Below are 22,972 nucleotides of genomic sequence, written 5' to 3'. Positions count from 1 at the left end.
TACAACAATCACCACCCAAAGTGACATAAAATGTTATCAGAAGGGAGGTAGAGAAAACACTGTCAAAATGTTTTACACCAGGACAGATACGGTGTCTTGTAAGCGCGAAGGAAAGAGTGAAATGGTCCTCGGAAGGCACTGTGAGTACTCTTGAATTAAGGGGACTTTCTAAGAAGGCTTATGCCTACCTCAAAATTGAAAAAACTTCTTTTCCTGCTAGATCAGCATTGCAGAAGTGGATATGAAAACTTAAATGCAGACCTCGTATTCTGAAGGAATTGCTCCGTTTATTAAAGTCTCACTCAGAAAATGTTCAAGGACTGGAAAAATATGCTGTCTTGAGTTACGATGAGTTGAATATTGACTCTTGTATTTGTTATGATTCAACGGATGTTGTAATACTGGGCCCCCACATGGACGTGCTTGTAGTCATAGTTTGAAGTTTGTTTTCTTAATGGAAACAACCTGTGTATAATGACTTTGACAAGATCATAATAGCCGAACTTCTGCAGGACATTGTTACACACATTGAAACTTACCACATTAATGTGGTTGCCATAACATGTGATATGGGAGGGAAAAATGTTAAAGCATGGAAAGAGCTGCATGTAAATATAGCCAAAACTTTATTTTATAATCCTGTGGACAAATGAAGAAAAGTGTGGGTTTGCTGTGATGTGCCTCATATTTTAAAACTTTTGATGAACCATTTGTTGGATGAAGGTCTTGTCTGCCCGACGGAACTGAAGTACGTAGTGGTATGATACAAGAATTGTTAGCACACCAAAATGGGGACCTAACACCAACGTCTCATATCAATGATGTTCATCTGAATGTAACTGGATGATCTCGTCAAAGTGTTTTCTTGGCGTACTGCTAAGTCAGTTAAATACTTCCTGGATAAAGACCACGAATGTGGATTCTTCGATCTGTTTAGTGAAGTACTTGATATATTCAATTCTAGGATCCCCAAGGACCATAAAACTCCACTCAGAAGTGGCTATGGACTTTAACTTCACAGCCAAGAAAGTACCCTGAAAAAATTTCTGGACATTATCTCCCAAGTTAGAGTTGGCAAAAGAAACAGTATATTACCTTTCCAGGAGGGATTTGTAATTTCCGTTAAGTCATTATTCCGACTTTTTGAGAATCTGAAAGGGCAGGGTATTCCTTACATACTAACATCGCACCTAAACCAGGATTGTTTGGAGAACTTTTTCTCTTGTGTTCGTGGGTTGGGAACTTTTTATAACAACCCAACTCTATTTGAAGGGAAAAATCGAATTAGGCTGCTGTTATTGTTGGGAAAAGCAAATTCAATTCCTTTTTCTGGAAGCACGTCGGTCAAAGAAGACTTCAATGGCCCATCAACAATTTGTCTTGTATAACCCGAGTCTGAAGAAAATGTAATAGACTTTGTTACAAATGAGCTGTGCATTGACATTGTTGACGAGTCTTCACAAACTGAAATATTTGTCGAGGACATAAAAAATCCAGTTGTTAAGGGAGAAGAGTTCATGTCATTCGGTAAGAGGGGGAGGATGTCACCCAAGCAAGTTTGGTAGCTTTCAAATGTCGCTCAAGTGATTAAACTCTTAGTGCCTCGAAAGGAAGCTGTTCACTGCCGTGAGAGGAAACCTGTGACTGGATCTCAGATATTTGAGAAGGGGGCCTTACACATCCCAGTTCGAATTTATATTTGGTGAATTTCATGGAAAGACTGTATCCAGATGCAAAAATGTAATGAAATATATATCTATTTTTAACCCACGAGTGGTCGCTTTCTGTATTGCAGCACGAGTGGTCGCCCATGAGACTTTCTCTCAGATTAAACTTCATTTCAAATAAATATATATTCCACAATTTTGCAGGGCGTAAGAGTGAAATGAGGTGCAAAGCCTGTGTTATGTATTTTAGATTTTAAAAAATGAAATGGTGAGCCATATATTACCAAAACAAATTACTAGTCAATGAAAATTAGTCATTAGTCCAGTCACATGTCAGTACGTAATATTCACAAGAGTGCCAGTCTGAATAGAGCAGACACTTAAGGCGCTGCTGTCTCTCTGACCCCAACTAGGCAGGTTTGATCCTGGCTCAGTCTGGTGATGTTTGAAGGTGCTCGGATATGTCAGCCGTAGATTTACTGGCATGTAAAGGAGCACCTGTGGGACAAAATTCCGGCAACTTGGCATCTGCGAAGACCGTAGAAAGTAGTTATTGGGACATAAAACCAATAACATTGTAATTTATATAGAAATTTCTGACAGACACAATACGAATGTAAGAATAAAATACAATAGGTCTTCTCTCTAACATTTGAGTTAGCTGGAGTTTGTAGCGGCGCTTATTGCCCAGCATTCTTCCTTGACTCATAATTTTTGAGGTCTCATTTATCAATAACAGCAAATGGAGGACGTTTTGCACGTCAGATACTAACGCTTACAACAGGATGAAGTTTCCCTCTCGACTTAAACGTAACAGCGATGCTACTGGTCGCGCGATGAGAGAACCTGTCTCACAGGGCGCACAAACTCATTCGAATCTTTGTTCTGACTAGAGGAGGGGACGCTTACTCTTCAAATGTGAATCACCGTACTCAAAACAGTTATCAACTCGGCTAGAAGAGGGAACAGTCACCTTTCTTGCATCACTGAGAAGTAAACTTACAATACAAATTAATGTGAGAAGAAATTCCATATACTGACCACTCATGGGTTAAGTCAAAATTTCCAGTCTTCCATGACAAAATAATTTGCTTCTTATGTAAGGACCAGGATATTTATTAGGATATGGCATTAAAATGCAAAGAGTAAGGTGCTAGCTCTGCGAAAATATGTCAGTAAGAAGGTTAAGCTTCGGGCTGGTTCATCAACTAATTATGTCTCCTGAAATGTAAGTTTTAATATTTTTGTACCGGGAGGTACACCCCAACGCCACGCATTTAAATCTAGTGCCTAGAAGAACCCCTCTGTTGGTGAAACAGTGAAACTGAAACTACACCTACTTAGAACTTTACTCAGAAGATGTCACCACAGAAATCTGATGTAATTTTGTTATTGTGAAGTTTCCTGTACTGTGTGAATTTCTACTTGTTTTGTTTGCCATTCATCAAGAAGTTTGGACATTCTCCCATAGATGACACTACCAAAAAATTATGATCATGCACCCTGGTGCAAAGTGAAAGAATTTTTGATTTGAAGAAGTTTTGTATTCATAAGGTTTTTTTACTAATTGATGTTCATTTATTTTTGGGTTGGCAATATTGATCTTTTCTTTCTGCCAGTTTTGAATCCAACCAATCAAGAATTTCTGTAATTAATTTTCTACCAATCACAGTCTTCTTCTTGTTCTTCTTCCTCTTCTTCGATTTTGAGTGTAACTTTTAAATCACCCAATAAAAATGAGAGGGTGTGGCTAGTTAAATCTTGAATGGTCTCAAACTTTCTCCGAGGGTTTATAAACTGCGGATTTTCAAGTCTCTTGGCCAATTGATCGTCAGCTTACTAAGTGTGTGTGTCAAAGCAGGAGGTGGGAGGCCTCTTTCATCAGGCAGTAGAACTTCGACAAGGTAATGGCCACATAACATCTTTCTATCTTTCTTGCTAGCTCCACAGTTTAACCTGAGGGAAAGGTCTGAAACCGTTAACCATATAACCTTCTTTCTAAAAATATAACTTTCTGCCAGCTAATGTAATAACTTCATAAAATCTTCTATTGTAAATCGGGGATAGAGAGTGATTACCCTCTCGAGCTCCCCTTCATCTTGGTTTGAGGTGCCACGTTTTGTAACCTTTCGTTTCTGTAATGTATTAAAGTTATCTCCATGCATGCTACCTCAGTAGTTTGCGAATATCCCCTGGTTCGTCAGCCAAGTTCCCTATATTTTTTAAATTTTTGGAGCTCAGTCTTCGACTCTATTCAAATTGCACTCGGGCCATTCCTTAACCTGTTCTTTTTCACTAAGGCCCTGTAGGTTGGGTATTAGATACCTCTGTGTAATAAGATTTCTATTTGTAAATTGTGCCTTGTAAGGCCAGAGATTATTAGAGTTTCATGCTATGTTGCCTTGAATAGGCTTGGAAAACTGAGAGCACTTATTGACTATTTGATCTAAATGTTTACTTCATCAAGAAAGAAATTAATCATTTTGATTTGCATGACAATATTTTATTTCGTATCATATTATAGGCCATTTATATGATAGTTGAAGTTTAACCACAAAATATGTGACAAAATTTAATCCATTTTCCCTCATCTTGCTTTTAAATCTATTGGAAGTACCAGTACTTATCGAATCGGACTGAACCAGATTATTGTTTGATGAAAAGTTGGCAATTGTTTCACAGGTGCGAGAATTAAGAGGCTTGCTGTACTGCGAATGTGTACCCTACCCGCTATCGTTCATACCGTGTGACGTCATAGCGTTCCAGCCAATGGGAGCTTCACCCGCCAGAGTAGCCTACCTAGTAGGGTAGTTATGTTGGTTTTAATGCTTAAGAACTAAATATGGTAGTTGTTGTTTCTCCTAGTGCGGTATTCCGTTGCAGTATGCCATATGTCTTCTTCAAATACTATTACTGGTACTCCTTGATGCACTGAGCGAGTTTGCTGTGCGGTTAGGGGCGCCCACCTGTGAGCTTTCATTCAGGAGATAGTGGGTTTGAACCCTACTGTCTTCAGCCCTGAATATGGTTTTCCATTGTTTCCCATTTTCACACCAGGTAAATGCTAGGACTGTACCTATATTAAAGCCACAGCTGCTTCTTTCCCACTCCTAGCCCTTTCCTGTCCCATCATCACCATAAGAACTATCTGCGTCGGTGCAACGTAAAGCCAATCGTAAAGAAAAAAGTCCTTGATGGATGCTACTTTTCAAGGTTGAGCAGTCCATACACACGTTTTCCAGTTGTTAATATAGATGCTATACTGGCTCATGATGGTTTTGATCATTCCTTATATCTCTTCTTCTGTTTAGGGTCACAGTGATCGGGCATGCAGACTGTGTGTCCAATCCACCAGAACTGATGTTGGGCTAGCATCACCTTTCTTATATTGGTGGTCTCCTCCAGAATGCTGATATTTGTATATTATTTTATCCTGTCAAGTAATTCCTTTTTTTTTTTTTTACATGTTGTTTTAGATCACACAAACACAGATAGGTCTTATGGTGACAATAGGACAGGAAAGGGCTAGGAGTGGGAAAGAAGCAGTTGTGGCTTTAATATAGGTACAGTCCAAGCATTTGCCTGGTGTGAAAATATCAAACCATGGAAAACCATCTTCAGGGCTGCTGACAGTGGGGTTCGAACCCACTATCTTACGAATACTGGATACTGGTTGCACTTAAGAGACTACAGCTATCAAACTCGGTCCCAAGTAATTCTCAAGATGTTTCTGAGACATCTCTGATGGAAGTGTTCAAAAAAATTTTATGTGGCTCCAGTATGTTGTCCATGTCTCATGTCTATGTAAGAGAATTGAGATTACAACAGAATTGTGCACAAGAAGTTCGGTAGAGCTACTAACGTCATGATTACGGAAGCAGCCTCCCAAATGCTACTGCAGCACACTTAAGGAGTGATGAACTTCCAAATGCAGAGAGGTGATATTTTGACTCCGTTCTTCCATCAGTTAAAGGAAGAAGAAGTAATGGTATTTGCACACAGATGGCTTCCTAGATATGGAAAACAGCCAACATTTTGTATTAGTTACTTGCTGACTCTTATGCTTCGTGCTTTTATGTGGGCTCTTGGAGGTGGATGATACAAGACTTTAGTCTTCAGAATTTTTAGTTTAAGTCCCAGCTTTTGATATGCCAGTGTAAGTCATTGAGGATGAAATTAAATTCTTTCTGAGATTGGGACAGTATAGCATTGCCATCTGTGTACTGAAGCTCAACAAGGGATATTACAAAGGTTGTAGTTTTAGACTTGTAAGGTTTGCCATCCATGCGATATGAGATCTGTGTACCTGCTGCGATCTAGCCTCTGACTAACTAGAATTGTTGATATGTACAGGGTCTCTCCTTTAAAAACCCAGACTGAATGCACAATGTTTGTTCTCTGAGCTATGACAGCTGAAGTATGGGAAGAGTGTGCATACTTCTTGATCTTGCAAGCAGCCTGTACGTGTTTGACTTGGCAAGCATGGGTCGGCTGTCTGAATCTCAGCTGTTAACATGGTGAGACAGTTACCATTGCAACACCATATTTTCTTATGTAAAAATCTGGTTTCATTTAATGGTCATGTGAATAGTCAAAAATCTTGCTGTTGGTGTGCATAATATCCAGTTTTTTTGCTAGTGGCTTTACGTTGCACCGATACAGGTAGGTCTTATGGCAACGATGGGATAGGAGTTGGAAGGAAGCAGCGATGGTCTTAATTAGGGTACAGCCCCGAGCATTTGCATGGTGTGAAAGCGAGAAACCATGGAAAACCATCTTCAGGGCTGCCAACAGTGGCATTCGAACTCACTATCTCCCAGAGCAAGCACACAGCTGCGCACCTCTAACCGCACGGCCAACTTGCCTCGTTATAAAATCCTAGTGGTGTTTATGAAGTCTATCATTATGACAAAAAGATTGGCATTTGGTGTGCTGTTATTGCAAGGCAAATAATTGGGCCTATTTTTTTTGAGATGACAGTAAATGCAGAGGGGTACCAAGATGATATTTTGATGCCATTCTTCCATCAGTTAAAGGAAGAAGAAAAACCGCATGGATGGTTTCAACAAGATCCATACCCTGCTCATGCAGCAGAAGATTCCCTTCGTACTGTCTCAGAAGTGTTTGCAGACAGAGTGATCAGTGCTGGTCTATTTCGTCCTTGTTCTCCAGATTTTTTTTACTTGTGGGTAAACTGAAAGGGAAAGTGTATAGAAGAAATCTTCATACATTAGATCATCTGAAAAAAATATTACGATGAAATCAGAAACATTACACTGGCAAAACTCACTTGCGCCAGCCAGAATATGGTTGCCAGATACAATACCTGTATAACTGAGGAAGCACGACACTTCCAGCTTTATTTATAAGGTAAGATTTCATAAGATTGTATACACCCTTAAAGGAGGGTGGTCACGCAGGTGCCATAGTGCAGAGTACAAATACTGTGCATTTGGTCTGGGTTTATAAGACAGACCAAGTATATCATGTGTGTTATATAACAGTGTTTTAAATAATATGGTAGCTTTTTAAGTGGTGGTGTTATTTGTGTGTCTAAATATTCCTGTCTTCTTCTAGGTTTCTGAAATCATGGAAGAGCCACCCTTCATTAAATGCGAACCAGAATGGTTGTCAGATGTGGGAGAACACTTGGCTTCAGTAAGTAGGCATTTGAGAATGTTATTCTTCACTGAGTTGTTAATATAGCATGGAATGAATTCATGGAACTTTTTTCTTTTCTTTTCTTATTTTTGCAATGACAGTTTTGCATGCTGTTTAGGCTGTAATTGAAACTTTGCCTTTTGATTCTTAGGATACAGCTGGTAATAAAGTAGATATCAAGATTGAGCCAGCTGATGAGATTGATAATCTGACTGGAGGAGAGAAAAATGAGGATGTAGTCAAAGACGAGCCTGAATTTCAGGTAAACAGATGGTTTTCTTTTTCTCCCTTTTATGATAATGTGAAATTAAAAATTATGGCTTTTCTCTTCCATCAGTTATTGTACAAGTGAGAGTTGTGGAACTGTTCATATGTATCTTGACAAAACTTTCAGTTTAGGATGATAATGGTTTCAAGGCAGTTTGTCTAAGGTGTTACATTTTCCAACTTCCCATAGCTCTTTATGTACAACCAACTATCAAAATCGATATATTTGAAAAAAAAAAAACTTCCAGTGTATTAGGTCATGTTCATTACATATAGAAGGAATTATAATTACAGAACAAAAGTGGCAAACCAGAGACCCATGACTTTTGACTAAAAATATGGTTGGGTAAAATTAAATAATACTGATATGTGTTTGGGAAGTCTAAAGTAACATGTGGACACAAGAAATGCATAAAATATAAATGGTTATTGTTTTGTAACAATAATAAAGGTAAATTTAAGAGGTCCACCCTTTCAGTACAAAACAATTTTGTTGCTCTGCTTAAGTCACAACATGTTTATTTTGGTACCGATTTTGACACTGGGTGTCATCATCAACTGATCTTATAGAGAAGGTCAGGGAACAAATTACACAAGAAAATATGCACACATGAAATATAGCTCCTTAAAAATATTACCCTTAAGAACAAGTGATTCATAGATAAAATATAAAGGATGATAGAGCGTAAAAATGAATCTTCAATTACTGACAAGTTAAAATCCTGAGAGTCTTATGTAATCTAAGAATGAATATGAGACCTCATTTAATCTTAAGTCTTAATCATGTAAGTCTTCTGTTTCTGGCAAGTTAACCTTGTAAGTCTTATTTCTGATGATAAGATCACATTAGATGTTGAGTCTTGATTGTATGTAAAATATTTTTTGTTTAAAATTTGAGTGAACACTTTAAGATATTGTAAAAAAATGAAGTTGATCATATGAAAGCTGTGTAGCTGTAAGTAATTGCACTTATCTGATTTTTCTAAGCTAGTGTTGTTCCATAGTATGAGAGGTAGAAAACATTACAAGTGAAGGTCACTAGTTGCTTGTGTGACCGATGTTTCTGAGTCCTATGCAGATCCTGAAGCATAGAGAGAGGAAATGGCCTTGCGCAGCTTGCTGCAGTGCTCGAAGTGTGGGTGGAAACTGAGAGTTCAGTATGGACCCATTATGAAGTCTTTTGTTTTATGTCACTCAGAAGTTGTTTCAGTCTTATGTGGTGAAGAATGCGTAATTTGGTAATAAAGATAACAAAATATGAACCATTTTCATTGTGAAGCATGGAAAAATACCATTACGGAAACACTTCATATGAAAATAGACAATACAGCTGTGTCTCACACGAGGAGCACAAAATTATGACACTGGAAGCAAATTCAGGAAAGTTTCAGACATCCAGTGCAGAAAATTGAAAGTTTGCACATGACGCTGCGGTGGATGCATTGTGCTCTGTGACACATACACAGAGGCCTTCCACACCTTATGAAGCATAAGTTTGTACTGTGGCGCATCTAACTGATTATATGTGAAAGAATTCAATTTGAAAATGAAGAGCCATTCTCCTCCATTATGTCAGGCGAGAGTATACCCTGTGATATCCCCTGCCTCTCATCAGAGACGACTAAAAGAAGTGACTTTAGCATAGGTCATTCATGAATTCAAACCCCTGGACATGGGAGGGCTTGAGTATATTGACAGCTAATCCCTGCACGTCATAAAAGGCATTCACAGCCTGATTTGACAGATGATGTGAAGTACCATAGCATTACTAATGTACACCGCATTATGTGCTAGTTTAATATAACCATCAGTTCCCTCTTAAGGGTTTGACCGATTCAAAATTTAAATGTGCATGCTGCTTGATGAAGAACCTGTTATGTGTGAGCATATGCCCAACCCTAATGACAGTATGCGCATACTGATGGGTGGAAGCACCCTGTAGCCATATGGTATTATGTGCCTGAAAACACTGATCCCATGCAGGGACACTGCTCTATGGTAATTCAAATTTCATGTGGATTGATTTTTATCTACTCTTAAATTGGTTGCTAATCTTCAAGTTAATATTATGTAATCATGATTGATAAGTCTTTAATATATATATAATTTCCATACTTGATGGGTATCTAATATGTATGTTATTTGAGGTGTTCTGTACTTATAATTGACTGGCTGATGTACCTGTGCTTCACTACGGGATTCTCAGGAAGACTGACTTTGTGGTTTGCCTAACTGAAGTCAGTATAAGTCATTACAAAAAAAGTCAGTAGCAATGTAGCGATTACAAGCAATGTTATCATATAACATACTCGATCAAATTAAAAACTGCACATTTTCTCACTTTTAACGAACACTACTACGGTGTCGATCTAACAGTCCAAAGTTCCAGAGCTGGAATGACCAGGCCGCAGACAGCCGTGAGCACTTCTCTGCCATTATTCCCTTAAATATGCACACTTCTCATTCCAATCAGTGCCTCAGGGCAGGGATTGATTAGCTCGAATGCTATGATGAACCAGTGTGTTACGTACCAGTAGTATCGGAAAAAATATGTACCAGAGGAAAGGCATGCTAAAGAAGAAAGTTAGATACCTAACTTCCCAGCTACTTCCCGCTGATATTTAGGCAGACTGTTACACTCGTACGACTGGGTGAGTTGGCCGTGTGGTTAGAGGCGCGCAGCTGTGAGCTTGCATCCAGGAGATAGTGGATTCGAAACCCACTCTTGGCAGTCTTGAAGATGTTATTCTGTGGATTCCCATTTTCACACCAGGCAAATGCTGGGGCTATACCTTAATTAAGGCCTTTTCCTATCCCATCGTCACCATAAGACCTAACTGTGTCAGTGCGACGTAAGGCAAATTAAAAAAAAATACTCGGTACGCAGCAGTAATCCTATCTATCGTAGATGAGTGGCAACAGAAGACAATGCACATCACAACAAACAATGGTCAATCTAATGTTATTGTTGATCATTTTTATGAGCTTTCTATATTGTAGGCCTTCACATTTACCGGGCAAGTTGGCCATGCGGTTAGGGGCGCGTGGCTGTGAACTTGCATCCGGGAGATAGTGGATTCGAAACCCACTCTTGGGAGTCTTGAAGATGTTATTCTGTGGTTTCCCATTTTCACATGGGGCAAATGCTGGGGATGTACCTTAATTAAGGCCATGGTCGCTTCATTCCAACTCCGAGGCCTTTCCTATCCCATCATCGCCATAAGACCTATCTGTGTCAGTGCGACGTAAAGCCAATATCAAAAAAAAAAACCTTCACATTTAGTTTTCTTTTGACTCTGTGATCTTAGGGTGTTTTATAAAATTATTTATAGCGTAGACTGTAGTTCCTTATTCTCCGACTTTACATACCGATTTTCATTAAATCCTGTCTACCCATTTTCTCGTGACTCGTCACTGATAAGGACTTAGTAACAAAAGTCCAAATTCATGAATATCTCTGATCATAGCTGGTATGGTAACATTGTATAAGACATAAATGATTGGAAATATAATACTATACAACTTTAGTTATGTAGTATTTATTGATATGACCACTAATAACATACTTATTTGGGAATTAAATTTTAGGCCTACCCCTAAACTACCATTTCATTCAACGTGAATAAAATTATTTACAGCCTAGATTATAGCGACTTATTCATCAACTATGTATACCGATCTTCATTAAGATATGTCCACTAATAAAATAAATATTTGAGAATTAAATTTTAGGCCTTCCCCTAAACTACCATTTCAGTCAGCGTTAAAAAAATTATTTATGGTCTAGATTGTAGCGACTTATTCCTCAACTTACCCTACTGATTTTCGTTTAGATACGACCATTAATAACAAATATTTGAGAATTAAATTTTAGGCCTTCCCCTTAATTACCATTTTACTCAGCGTGAGTAAAGTTATTTATGACCTAGATTATAGCGACTTAATCCCCGACTTTATGTATTGATTTTCATTTAGATATGACCACTAATAATATAAATATTTGAGAATTAAATTTTAGGGCTTCCCCTAAACTACCATTTCAGTCAGTGTGAATAAAATTATTTAAGCGCTAGATTGTAGCGACTTTGTATACCGATTTTCAATAAATTCTCTTCAGCCGTTTTCTCGTGATGCGTGTACATGCTGACAGACAGAAATTACAGAAAAGTAAAAAGGGCATTTCCTTGTTCTGTGGGCACGACTTTTTTAACTTTGCGGTCATAATAGCTTGATTTGATTCATGTTTACTCATTCTCAGAACTTCATTTCTCTCGATAATTCATATTTTTTTCATTCTTAAATGATGTTTCTGTTCACACTTCCCTTATTTATTAATCTCTATAATTGCAAATTATTCTCTTAATTATTTAACGATAGCATTGTCAAAATATTTATCAAGTAAATATAATATTCTCATCTTCCTTTCGCTGATAGCCTTTTTTTTTTTTTTTTTTGTAAATCTTTGACTGATTCATTTTAAAATGTGTCTAAATTATTCAGGCCTTTTCGTTGTATGATTTAGACAGTGACATGGTAACCACTTAATGATCCAACGTCTTTGGGGTATATTATGGGTAGATGCTATTATCTTCAGCTGTTTCCATGTTATATTATTTTGATTGAGTAAGTGTTTTGTCTCGGTGATTAATTTATTAACTAATTAATAGTGCACCGGGCGAATTGGCCGTGTAGTTAGGGGCGTGCAATTGTGAGCTTGCATCCGGGAGATAGTGGGTTCGAGCCCCACTGAGCCCCGAAGATGGTTTCCTGTGGTTTCCCATTTTGACACCAAGCAAATGCTCGGGCTTTACCTTAATTAAGGCCACAGTTGCTTCCTTCCGACTCCCAGGCCTCTCCAATCCCATCGTCGCCATAAGACCTATCTGTGTTGGTGTAACTTAAAACAAATGGTAAAACAATATTAATAGTGCCGTTACAGGTTCATTCAGAAAACTGGTTGTATATGCTGATCTGATTTGTTCTGGGAAGGGACGTTTTATAAGAGCTTGAACTAGTTTGCATATTGTGTTTTTGAGCGATATGATGCCCTAGAATAATATATTTAACTGGCAGTTTATTGTATTATAGGTCTTGTCTTGCTGGTAATTCACAGCATCTGTCCATTACTTGCATCCGCGCACGAGTCACAGCAGCCAGAATGTTCTGGAGAATTTGCTGCTGTCTATCGTGGCTTATATTGTACACTTGCAATTTCTTGTTGAAGATTCTCAAGAGTGCTGATGATTGTTCCTGGACACTTTTCTGTTTCAGAGTACTGCAAAGTTTGTGATCACAAGATATTAAGCTTGGTAAAATGTTGGGGGTTTGGGGTTGGAGGGGTGAAAGTCATCAGCCAGTTATTATTCATTCATTACAAAGCTCCTGAACAGCTTCTAATGAGCAAACAGACATTTGGTCTGTAAAAATTATATAAGCATTTTTCTTATGACTACTGTGCCGCACCTCATTCATTACCTTCATATCTTACTTTACTGATATCGTATTCTTTACAATGTCATAGATCAGTCAGTTGTGACTGGTTAGTATTCTCTATACCTAACTTGATGTGTAGTTCATCCCGATTAGACAGATGGCACCTCGTGTAACAGAGGATTGCCAAAGCATTTCTTTCTAGCTTATCTTTGATTTGTGTGATCTCTGATCTGGAGACAATAATGGCTTGGATAAAAAAGATGTAGATGTTAGTCTATGAGATGATTTGCATGTCATATAAATGGTATTTCGAAAAGATTCATACTTTACCTTGTATGGCTCTGTGAGTTCAAAGTCAGTGAATATGATTATTTAGAATCAGTGCAATTGATTTCTTCACTCTCCAGTTATATATCCTATTTATCCTTCCTTGGCTTGCCATAGTTATGCTGGTTTTGTTTACTGAGAGATCCCTGTTCTCCATATTATTCTTTGATTTATTTGCTGCAGAATTATTTCATTGTCTTTCCTTTTTCTTCATGTCTGCTTATTATGTTATCGTGCCTATGTTGAGCGAAAGGTAGCACTGATCCGATGGTTTTGTGGGTGTGATGAGTTTGTTTGTGGTTTTTGATTGGAGACCTTTTAATTTCTCTTCGGCTTTGAAGTCTGGCTTGAGCTTATGTTCTGTAATATGGTTTAACGCTGATGCTGTACGATTCTTGTTCGCCTTGATGTGCAATATGAATTCGTGTCATGCGGCATGGAAGTTATTTTGATTATGGTGTCGACTGGGTGAGCCAGGCCTATTTGCAGCGACCCAGATATCTGATTTGTGCTCTCAGATCAAGCTCATGAGCCATTGACTGATTCTTGTCAAGCTGTTACCATTCTTATCATAATGTGTTGTACCGGTTACGACCTGCACATGTGTATTTTTTTGATAATTAATTGTATTCAATCATCACAAAAGATATTCAGAGCGAACTTGGTTTGTTTACGTTTGGAGGAACGAGCAGGCGAGCCGAGGACAGCTGTGTGTGTGACGTAGCTGCAGGGACAAGATAGACTACCCGCCTGATGCGCCACGTGTAGCCTGCCTGACCTGGTATGTTCTGGATATGAACGTCACACCTTCGCGAACATTCGATTGAAAAAAATTCAAAACTTCTCTAATAATTATCGCAGCGACTTCAGCGATACGTCATTTTGAAGAGAATAACATAAACATCTCAAATAGTGAATCTCAAGTAAATCCGTCGAGGGATTAGTGAGATAACCAGCCTCAAGGGATCACGTTATATGATGACGTAGGAGCCTCCAAACTGAATATAACGGTAGCTCACTTTACCCAGATCAGACAGTCATAGCTGAGTGTTCACCCTGACTCTCCACGCTGCCGTATTCGTCAGAGGCTATCTTCGAATATTTAAAGTCTTCATGTGGGACTTAAACTCCGACAGTCGTGTTGAACTTATCAATTGTGCGCGTGTAAACTCTAATGTATAACAAAGTCTTTATAATGGACACTGAGTCTATCAGTCAAGTTGAACTTGTAATTTTTGCGAGTGATGAAGAACAAATTATTCAAAGTCTTTAAAAATTTGTGTGTGTGGGAACTCTGATTATGACAAGTCATGTATTGGACTTAAGTGACAACAGTTCAGTTGAACTTATGTTCTATGCGCTTATAGAAACTTCTCGATATAACTTACTTTCATTCTTGTAGAACTGAGTTCGTTACCACGTTGCCTGTGTGAAACTTAATCTCCGAACCAATATTAATTTAAATGTGACACTACAGCAATATTCTAGGAACTGTGATATTTTTTCTTTACATCTCAGTCAGCATAATTTCTTTAATAGATACGAGTATTCATGAAAGTGTTTGAACTTTCCCATGAATATTACTGCAAATGATTACCGTGATAAAAGTATAATCGTGTGCTGCGACACAAGTGTTTCACTGTGAATTCTAACTGTGTTTTTTTATCCAATTCAAGTAGAATTGTGTATTATTCTTCTGAACAGTGTGGAAATTATTTGTGTGTGACTGACAGCAGTATCTTTGATAAACTCTCGAGCAGTCACCTATTTTATTCAATGTCAAGTGCGCCTAACAACGAACTGTGCTTTTCATTTCAACCTTATTTCTTCGTCAATGTGTTTAGTATTATTGCATGACTGACGGCAGTGTCTGATAAACTGTAGAGCAGTCATACATTTCTTTCAATGTCAAGTGCTAATTTATTTAGTGGAAAATTACCACGAACTGTGCCATGTGCGTGAACAATTTTCATTTTCATTATTTCTATTCATGAACTGTGCTTTATTTTCTTCCAATTTCGATGCTACTCGCATCTACATCTTTAGTGAACTTTTGGATTGTATCTACAAGATTAAGAGTGAATTCGACGGCATATCCCAACCATATTAAATGAAACAGTGCTGTTAAACCAAAGTGTCGGGGGACTGTGTAATTCTGACGAGTGATTACCCCACAACATCGTCGGAGAACGTCGTAGAACGTCGGAGATCGTCCAGAACATCGAAAGTTCGAGACTCACTCATATCCAACCAACCTGGGTGTTCCAGCCTTATCTCAATGAACTATTGGCAACTTCCAGAACGTGTTCCAGCCCCGTTCAGCCTGGGGAACTGGGAGCACGGATCATCAAGCGGCGATGTTGAAGACAGCGACTAACAACAGTAAGGTGATGTGCACTTTGAAATGGATTTCCTGAATAAAAACTATTATTCAATCTAATTAAAATTTTTCTTGTAGATAGGACCCTGGCTCCTGTACCAAGCCCTAGCTAGTAACCACCCAGTATTGCCCTGAGGACTGTTTCATGCTAACTTTAAAGTTAAATCATAAAGTCGGGCTCTTTTACCGGTACAGTGTCTTGATATATTATTTATTCATTCTGCTTTGCATATTTGGTCTCTCTGTGTGTGTGTGTGTGTGTGTGCGCATGCATGCGTGCGCGCGCAGTATGGTTATCGGACCTGTGGTTTTTTCAGTATCTTATCGATATTTGCTTTTATCAAGTTTCCGGCTTGCTCAGCCGATTTACATGCTTATTTCGAGATTTCACTCTCATTTTAATTATTTCATTTGAGTCATGTTTATTTGTTTCTGTAACTATAACAACTCTTTTTTATCCTCCTTGTTTTCCATACTTGTTTTCTTTTCTGCCACCATTGCTTCACTGCCTTTCTTGATTTCTGGGGATACAATCTCAATGGAAATTGTTGGGAGCCATGTTTCTTTTTATAAAGCCTCAACTTTACCTGGCGAGCCGTTATAATATTTTCTTGTGTGAAAGCTGCTATTTTCACCTCTTTATGACATCTGGTCCCTAAGAAAGAAATTCTTTTGATCACATTTGAATTACCAGTCTGGTAATGTTTGAATGTAATTGTATCACTTTCCACGATACCTCTGTTGCAACAGTGTAAAATTTCATGAGATCCAGTTTGATGAGTCAAACGACTCGAGTGCGATTGATATATCTTCACAAACTATGTGTGTATGTGGGCATTCGAATCCCTGTGTTTACCCATTTTGCTTGTTCTATGCTCATCTCTTAATCTTTTCTTGCTTTGTTATAGTCATAAACCTTATTTGTTTTAATTGACCTCTGCTCTACGTTATTTTCTTTCTGCTTTGGGGATATGCCTTCTACACTTTGTTTCCTTAGTCTAAGAGCCCGGATTCAGCTCCTGGTAGTTTATAGCCAGTTTCAACCGATCCACAGTAAATAGGTAGGTAGGTGGTGTACTAGTTCTTTGAAAGTTGCTTCGGAATGAGCTCATGTGTAATGCAATTTCACTGTACCATGCCTAAATTGTTCAGATACAAGTAGCAAGTTGAAAGTGCCTTGCAGATGTCATACTGGTCCTCTTTCAGCCTATCAACTCCCTGGTGCATTAGTTTTGCCACATTCTATATATATCTTGCATGTTGATTTTGATGGTTATTAAGATTCATGATCAGACATTTACTCTGTATTCAAAGATCGATTGTGGTTTCTTTCTGCATTATTCTTTCACATTCTTCCTTTATTGAACTTTATATTCTTGAATCAGGCAAAAAAGAAAGTAACCTGACTTTTGAATGGTTTCTACAAAGTTATATTTTGTATTTTGGTCTGTTATGAAATTTGTGAATATTATTACTGTGTTTCTCTTACCAGGAAACTTACCTCAGGGTTACTTCTGATAATGTTTGTGATATTGAATTGAAACCAGATATGAAACATTTTGTGCTTAAGGAAGAAAATACTTGCACTGGATCGTATGAAAATGAAGAGGTGAGTTTTAAAATACCTTTATAGACAACAAATGAAAAGAATGAAGAACTGAAACATTGTTATGTGTGACACTTTCATTTTAACAGTCGAAAACATCTTTCTGTAAATTATTTACTGCATATACAACGTCCTGTCTGAATTAATCAGAACAAAGTTAATTTTCCACAATTTTCCCTTCTGTTTCGTAACTGTGCTCTACATGTTCTGTATTCACACACCTCTGCTTTCTATGCATTGAGTGTTCATTGATTGAACAGAAGTGTTCTGTGGCATGAATTTTTTTAGGGTAGGAGTGCATTTATTTGTATTTGTATGTATTGTATTTTTGAGGAATTTTGAGGTTACCTTCTGAGATTTACAGTATATCTTCGATAAATGACTCCTAGCAAGAGCAGTGCATTTACAGAATAATCAAAGAATAGTTGTATGACATAAAGATTTTATTTATTCTCAACAAAAGATACATCCGGCTGCAGTTGCGGGTACGACAAACACCTGGAAAACAATACAAATTTTTAAATGTATAATAAAAATGTAATGAATCATTGTTATGTAATGACAAGAATATATATGGTGTTTTAGCATTGTCAATGAATTAAAAATATTTCATGAAAGCTTCTTGAGATGTGAACTCATGTGCATAAACGAAGTTCCCCTGGTTCTGAAGAGAAGTCCCCTTACTTCCCATATGTAACCAATTGTGTTATAGCACTCCCTTAAGTAAGGTACAATAGGCAGTACATGGCTCTCTTTTCTACATTTATCACCAATGCCTGATCCGAGTTGACCTGAAAGTGTTACGGTGGGACCCAGTACGAGGTATTTCTTTTCCTTATGGTTGATGACCCTCATTAGGCTAACTCGACTTCCTGTGTCAACTAAAGCGCTGATTGTTGCTCCACATAAGTGAACATCTTTATACATCTTGTTTTCACTGCATATATCTGTAAACATCAATATGTCTGGTACATCTGTCCTTGCGTTTGCACAATTTTAAGCGAGATATCCGAACTTGTTACATTTGAAGCATTTTGTTCCTAAATTCTTCGAGCGGCATTCAGATGATTTATGTCCTTTTGCTCCACAGTTGTAGCACCGGATGTCGGTTGTCTGTTTCCTTGGTGTCGATTCAGTCTTGTTGGATGACGATGTTGGAGCATTTCTTGCAGGAGATTCCTTAATGATGCTTCTTGCTCTTTTCATGTCCTGGTAGATCCTGAGCTTTTCCATAAATTCCTTCATGTTCCTTTAGTTGTATAAGATAACTTTGTTCGCTTCATCCTGTATGCCATCATTCACGTATTGGATCAGTGACTGTTCATCAACAGAACCTCTACTGGCAATTTCTTTCATCACTAGTATGTACTCTTGGCATGACTTTTCCTTCTTCATTATCCTCTTGGTGAGCATCTCGTGGATGTCTTTGGTGCTAACTTCAGCGAGAATTCATCTTTGAGTCCAGAAGCTAATTTTCCCCATGAAGATTTCTTTTGTTCTCCTTGAATGAACAGCTTTGCGAGACCTGATAGGGATTTCTTTACAAATAGAAACTTCTGGACCCCGTTCCTACTGAAGAGTGAGGCTATGTCTAAGAATTCTGCAATCCACTTCTCAACAGGATATCCTCCACTGCCATAAAATGGGTGTATACAGCTTTCAACATCATTGAATGTTAGGGAGAACCCTCTGCTTGACTGTTGCAAGTGAGATCGGGTAGGCTTAAAACTCCGAGGTTCATCAAGTCCACTGCAGTCATCCTTGCTCCCTTTAGATGAATATCAATGCATGTAACCTTGTGATTCTTCTGTCTGTGCTTCTTCTTGGTTTTAAGTCTGTTCTTAAATTCCGCTGAATTATTGCCATCATAGGCATAATCATCCCCCTCATGATCTTCTTTCTTTACAAGCTATGTTAAGTCGCTCAGATGGGTTATAATCTGTGATATTAATTGATTCTTGTCTCGTTCATAGCTTAAGTACAATACATTACTCACTGCAATCAAATCGCGTTCACCAAAATTATCCTGTACGAATCTAACCTTCTGATCGTATTCTGCATCACCATGCGAGAACTGGAAACCTCCAAATTATCTTAGGATTCATTTATTCATGTCCATACACAAACTTATGCAGGGTCCTAATAATGCTCACTGACTGCGTCAAAATATTGCTTCCAATCCTTCTATGTCACTTAAGGTTGACATTGTAATAAGTTATGATTCGCTTTGCCACAAATTAGCAGCATGCATTCGACTTAAATATTTATGTCTTATCATAGAGAAGTACAGTATATTGTACTAACAATTCGAGATTTCTTCACTACCCACGTCTTACCATACATCTTTAAATATCTGCGGCGTAATTTGTCTTCTCTTTGTTGGCGTGTTTACAACTGCATCATATATTCAGATATCAGCTTCGTAATTTTCTCTGTCTTCCTTATTTCACATTGTTCCCCATCCATCCTGGATGAGCCCTCAGAGTTTGTAGAAAACTAAATAGGTATATTTGGATAGAAGAATAATACAAAAATAACATATTAACATTAACAAAATTCAGGGTCCAAACTCATCACCTGAAAAGTCTATAACACCGGACGAGTTGGCCGTGCTTGCATCTGGGAGATAGTGTGTTCAAACCCCACTGTCAACAGCCCTGATGATGGTTTTCCATGGTTTCCCATCTTCACATCAGGCAGATGCTGGGGCTGTACCTTAATTAAGGCTACGGCTGCTTCCTTCCCAGTCCTAGGCCTTTCCTATCCCTTCATTGCTATAAGACCTATCTGTGTCGGTGTGACGTAAAGATAATCGCAAAGAGTCTATATCATCATCATCTTGTTTTTCATCCTCATTTTTCTATTGTCCTTTTTCATACTGCCAACACCAACATTACATTATTATCTCAAGAGGAATAAAACAAAAGTTATGATCGTTGATAGAACTAATCAAGCATGCTCGTAGATGCTGCGAGCTTGTTGTAGATTTCGTCTCTCTTAGTTTTAAAATTAGTAACGACAATACTAAAATAGCAACAACGCTGGAGATGAAACAAAAAGTAGTTTGGCAATAGCGAGAATGTTAGTAATTAACGTATATGGTATATGGAAAAATTCAACCTTCTGGGAGAACTAGTAGCCCGAAACAGAGAAACCTGGAGAATTGTGGCCAAGGCAGTGACATTAACTCTACAGGGACCAAGGTTTGGTTGTTACTCAGAAGACCAAGTAGGACTTCTGAGGCCCATTCTAAAAAATATGTCATAATTGCAGTTTATACTGGAGTAAATTATAAAACGACATTTCATGAATAATTTTTTTGAATACTTCAGTAGAAAATACTAAATTCAAATTAAATTCACCCATATATTAATTACAAACATGAATCAAACACAAACATCTTTCTAGTTAGTTTTGGTGTCATTTCCAGGCTCACATTGTAAACAGATTACAGTTTTTTTGCTATGTTTGTCAGAAACATGTTTCAAACACTTTTTTCACAACCAGCCTTGGACTTATCACTTTTCACTTTTTTTTTTCACAACTTTGACACAGGAGTAGCATCCTCTTCGCTTGATATCACTTGGCAGAGCTGCCATAACTTTTGGTGCACTTTCCGGCTTCCTGCCCAGTACGTCTTCCATAGCACTAATAACTGTTTTATTGACACCCGTAAGGTTCCTGGCTCATTCTTCAATCTGAGGTGTTATTAGATTCAGTGATAGCTGTCACAAAAATTGAAGCCCGCAATTAGGATACTTCTGTTTCCATTGTGGGAAGATCAAAATGAATGCAAAAAAAGTCAATTATTGTGAATAAAAGAGACAGCAACCATCTTGTTGTTACTCTTTTCACAGAGTGGTTCCTAGCCATCTGGTCAATATTATCAACCCCTCCTTTGGTGCAGTTGTAAAATAAGACCATATCAGGCGTGTGTTTTTCATCACCACTTACATCTTCTCCTGTGTGTTGGGTTGAAAGCATGATGAGGTTACGTTTAGCTTTTTCCTTCACAGTATAGGAAACAGTTGTCACTGGTGGACTGTTAGAATCACTGTCAGTGAAACAAACATAGTTGAATGAAGCAGTCTATTTTCCTTAGGTATATGCTTCCAATTTGCCTGTAAAGTTCCTACTAAAGTGAGGTGAAAGTAATTTCATAATGTCTCAGCAAGTTCAACAGATTTGCAGTACCTATCTGTTGTCACATTTCTACTAGACTTTGGTATAGGCTCTACAAGCCTAGTGACCAATGCCATAGGACCCCTTTCATTTGTTGTTTAATTTTCCTTTTTCCCAGCATGCATTTCCATTTTCAGAATGTTGCTTATTTTTGCATCATACAAATTTCTTATCAAAATACCATATTTACATGCTTGTCCTTCATAAAAACTTGAAGTGGACATCTCCCCCAAAACAAAGACAATATTTCATCACTGGTCACATTCACTCCAGGGGATTAAAATTTCAGCAACAGTGTATTCACTTTTTCAAATAGTTCTTGTAGAAATGCAAATTTCTCGATGGCTCTACGTTCTTCCCTTGTTGATTTATCATCAGATCTGAGTAGTTTGGTCATTTCTATGAATCTACTACTACTCATGGTACCAGATTTAACTGGACTGCCATAGTGGAGACTACATATCATGGTAATCAACCTTATTGTATTTGTTATTCCCCATAATAATAAGAAGCCCTATATAAGCTAACAATTCCTTCTCAGTAACTGGTGACAAATTTCTGATGACAGCTTCTTCACTAGTATGCTGTAGAATAATGTGTATTATTTCTGGAGTAAAACATTTGTCAAATAATTCTTTAGCACCGTTTGCTGTACCATCTCTTCTTAGACCTTGTCTTTCTCTAACTATGTTTGCCACATGTCTCCTAATAGCACGTCCAGGGTTTGCTATATAATACTTTCCACTTTACGTATATACCTAGGGCTACTAGAATGATGAGACACGGTGTTATTACTTGACTCTTGGGAAATAAATGTAGACTGGTTCTTGTCACTGTCACAATCAGATGCAATTTGTTCCACATTGTCTCCACTTTTACTTTCTTCATATGGAGAATCAAAAATGTTTAGCTGAACATCGTCCTCCTCTTCCAACTTTCTGTTTATTTCTTCATCACTAAATTAATGTTGACTCATATTGATTCACTGTATTGCACCCGCCCCCTACCCATTGGGTCTCCAGTGATAATTATACAGGGTCGCTAATGGGGTTTAAAATCTAGTGGGCATAATAAACATTTATAACTTATTTATAACTTAGGATAGGACAATATGAGTGTCATATAACTAAAAATGAATGAGAACAATCAAAGGATTTATTATACTCCTGATGATTGTTGAATCTGATGCAAAATAACTGTATTGAATACAGTAAAACCTTGATTATCCGTCCCTTGGTTTACCGTTCTGCAGATTATCCGTTGCCCAAAAAATCTTGATTTTTTAAAAGCAATGTACAGTCGCTCCAAAACCAAATGAGCGTACTCTTGATGTCAATAATAATAACAATAATAATATTATTGGTTTTAGGCCCCACTAACCACTTTGACTGTTTTCGGAGAAATTTTGTCTCACAGGAGTTCTTTTACATGCCAGTAAATCTGCTGACA

At 37.8% G+C, this 22,972-nt stretch overlaps 1 protein-coding gene across 3 annotated transcripts in view; it reads left to right on the top strand.

Moving 5' to 3' along the window:
* Positions 1–22,972, top strand: part of LOC136885284 (uncharacterized) — a 42,123-nt gene that overhangs the window by 5,331 nt on the left and 13,820 nt on the right. For 2 of the 3 annotated variants that reach the window (XM_067157790.2, XM_067157791.2), the window contains exons 2-4: positions 7,245–7,325; positions 7,480–7,590; positions 17,228–17,344. In XM_067157790.2, coding sequence (XP_067013891.2) covers positions 7,245–7,325; positions 7,480–7,590; positions 17,228–17,344 — 309 coding nt within the window. The remainder of the gene's footprint in view (positions 1–7,244; positions 7,326–7,479; positions 7,591–17,227; positions 17,345–22,972) is intronic. The other variant, XM_067157792.2, reaches the window with a different exon arrangement.

The sequence above is a fragment of the Anabrus simplex genome, chromosome 14 (genome assembly GCF_040414725.1).
Source record: "Anabrus simplex isolate iqAnaSimp1 chromosome 14, ASM4041472v1, whole genome shotgun sequence".
NCBI classification, from domain to species: domain Eukaryota; kingdom Metazoa; phylum Arthropoda; class Insecta; order Orthoptera; family Tettigoniidae; genus Anabrus; species Anabrus simplex.
This window is presented reverse-complemented; position numbering and strand designations above follow the sequence as displayed.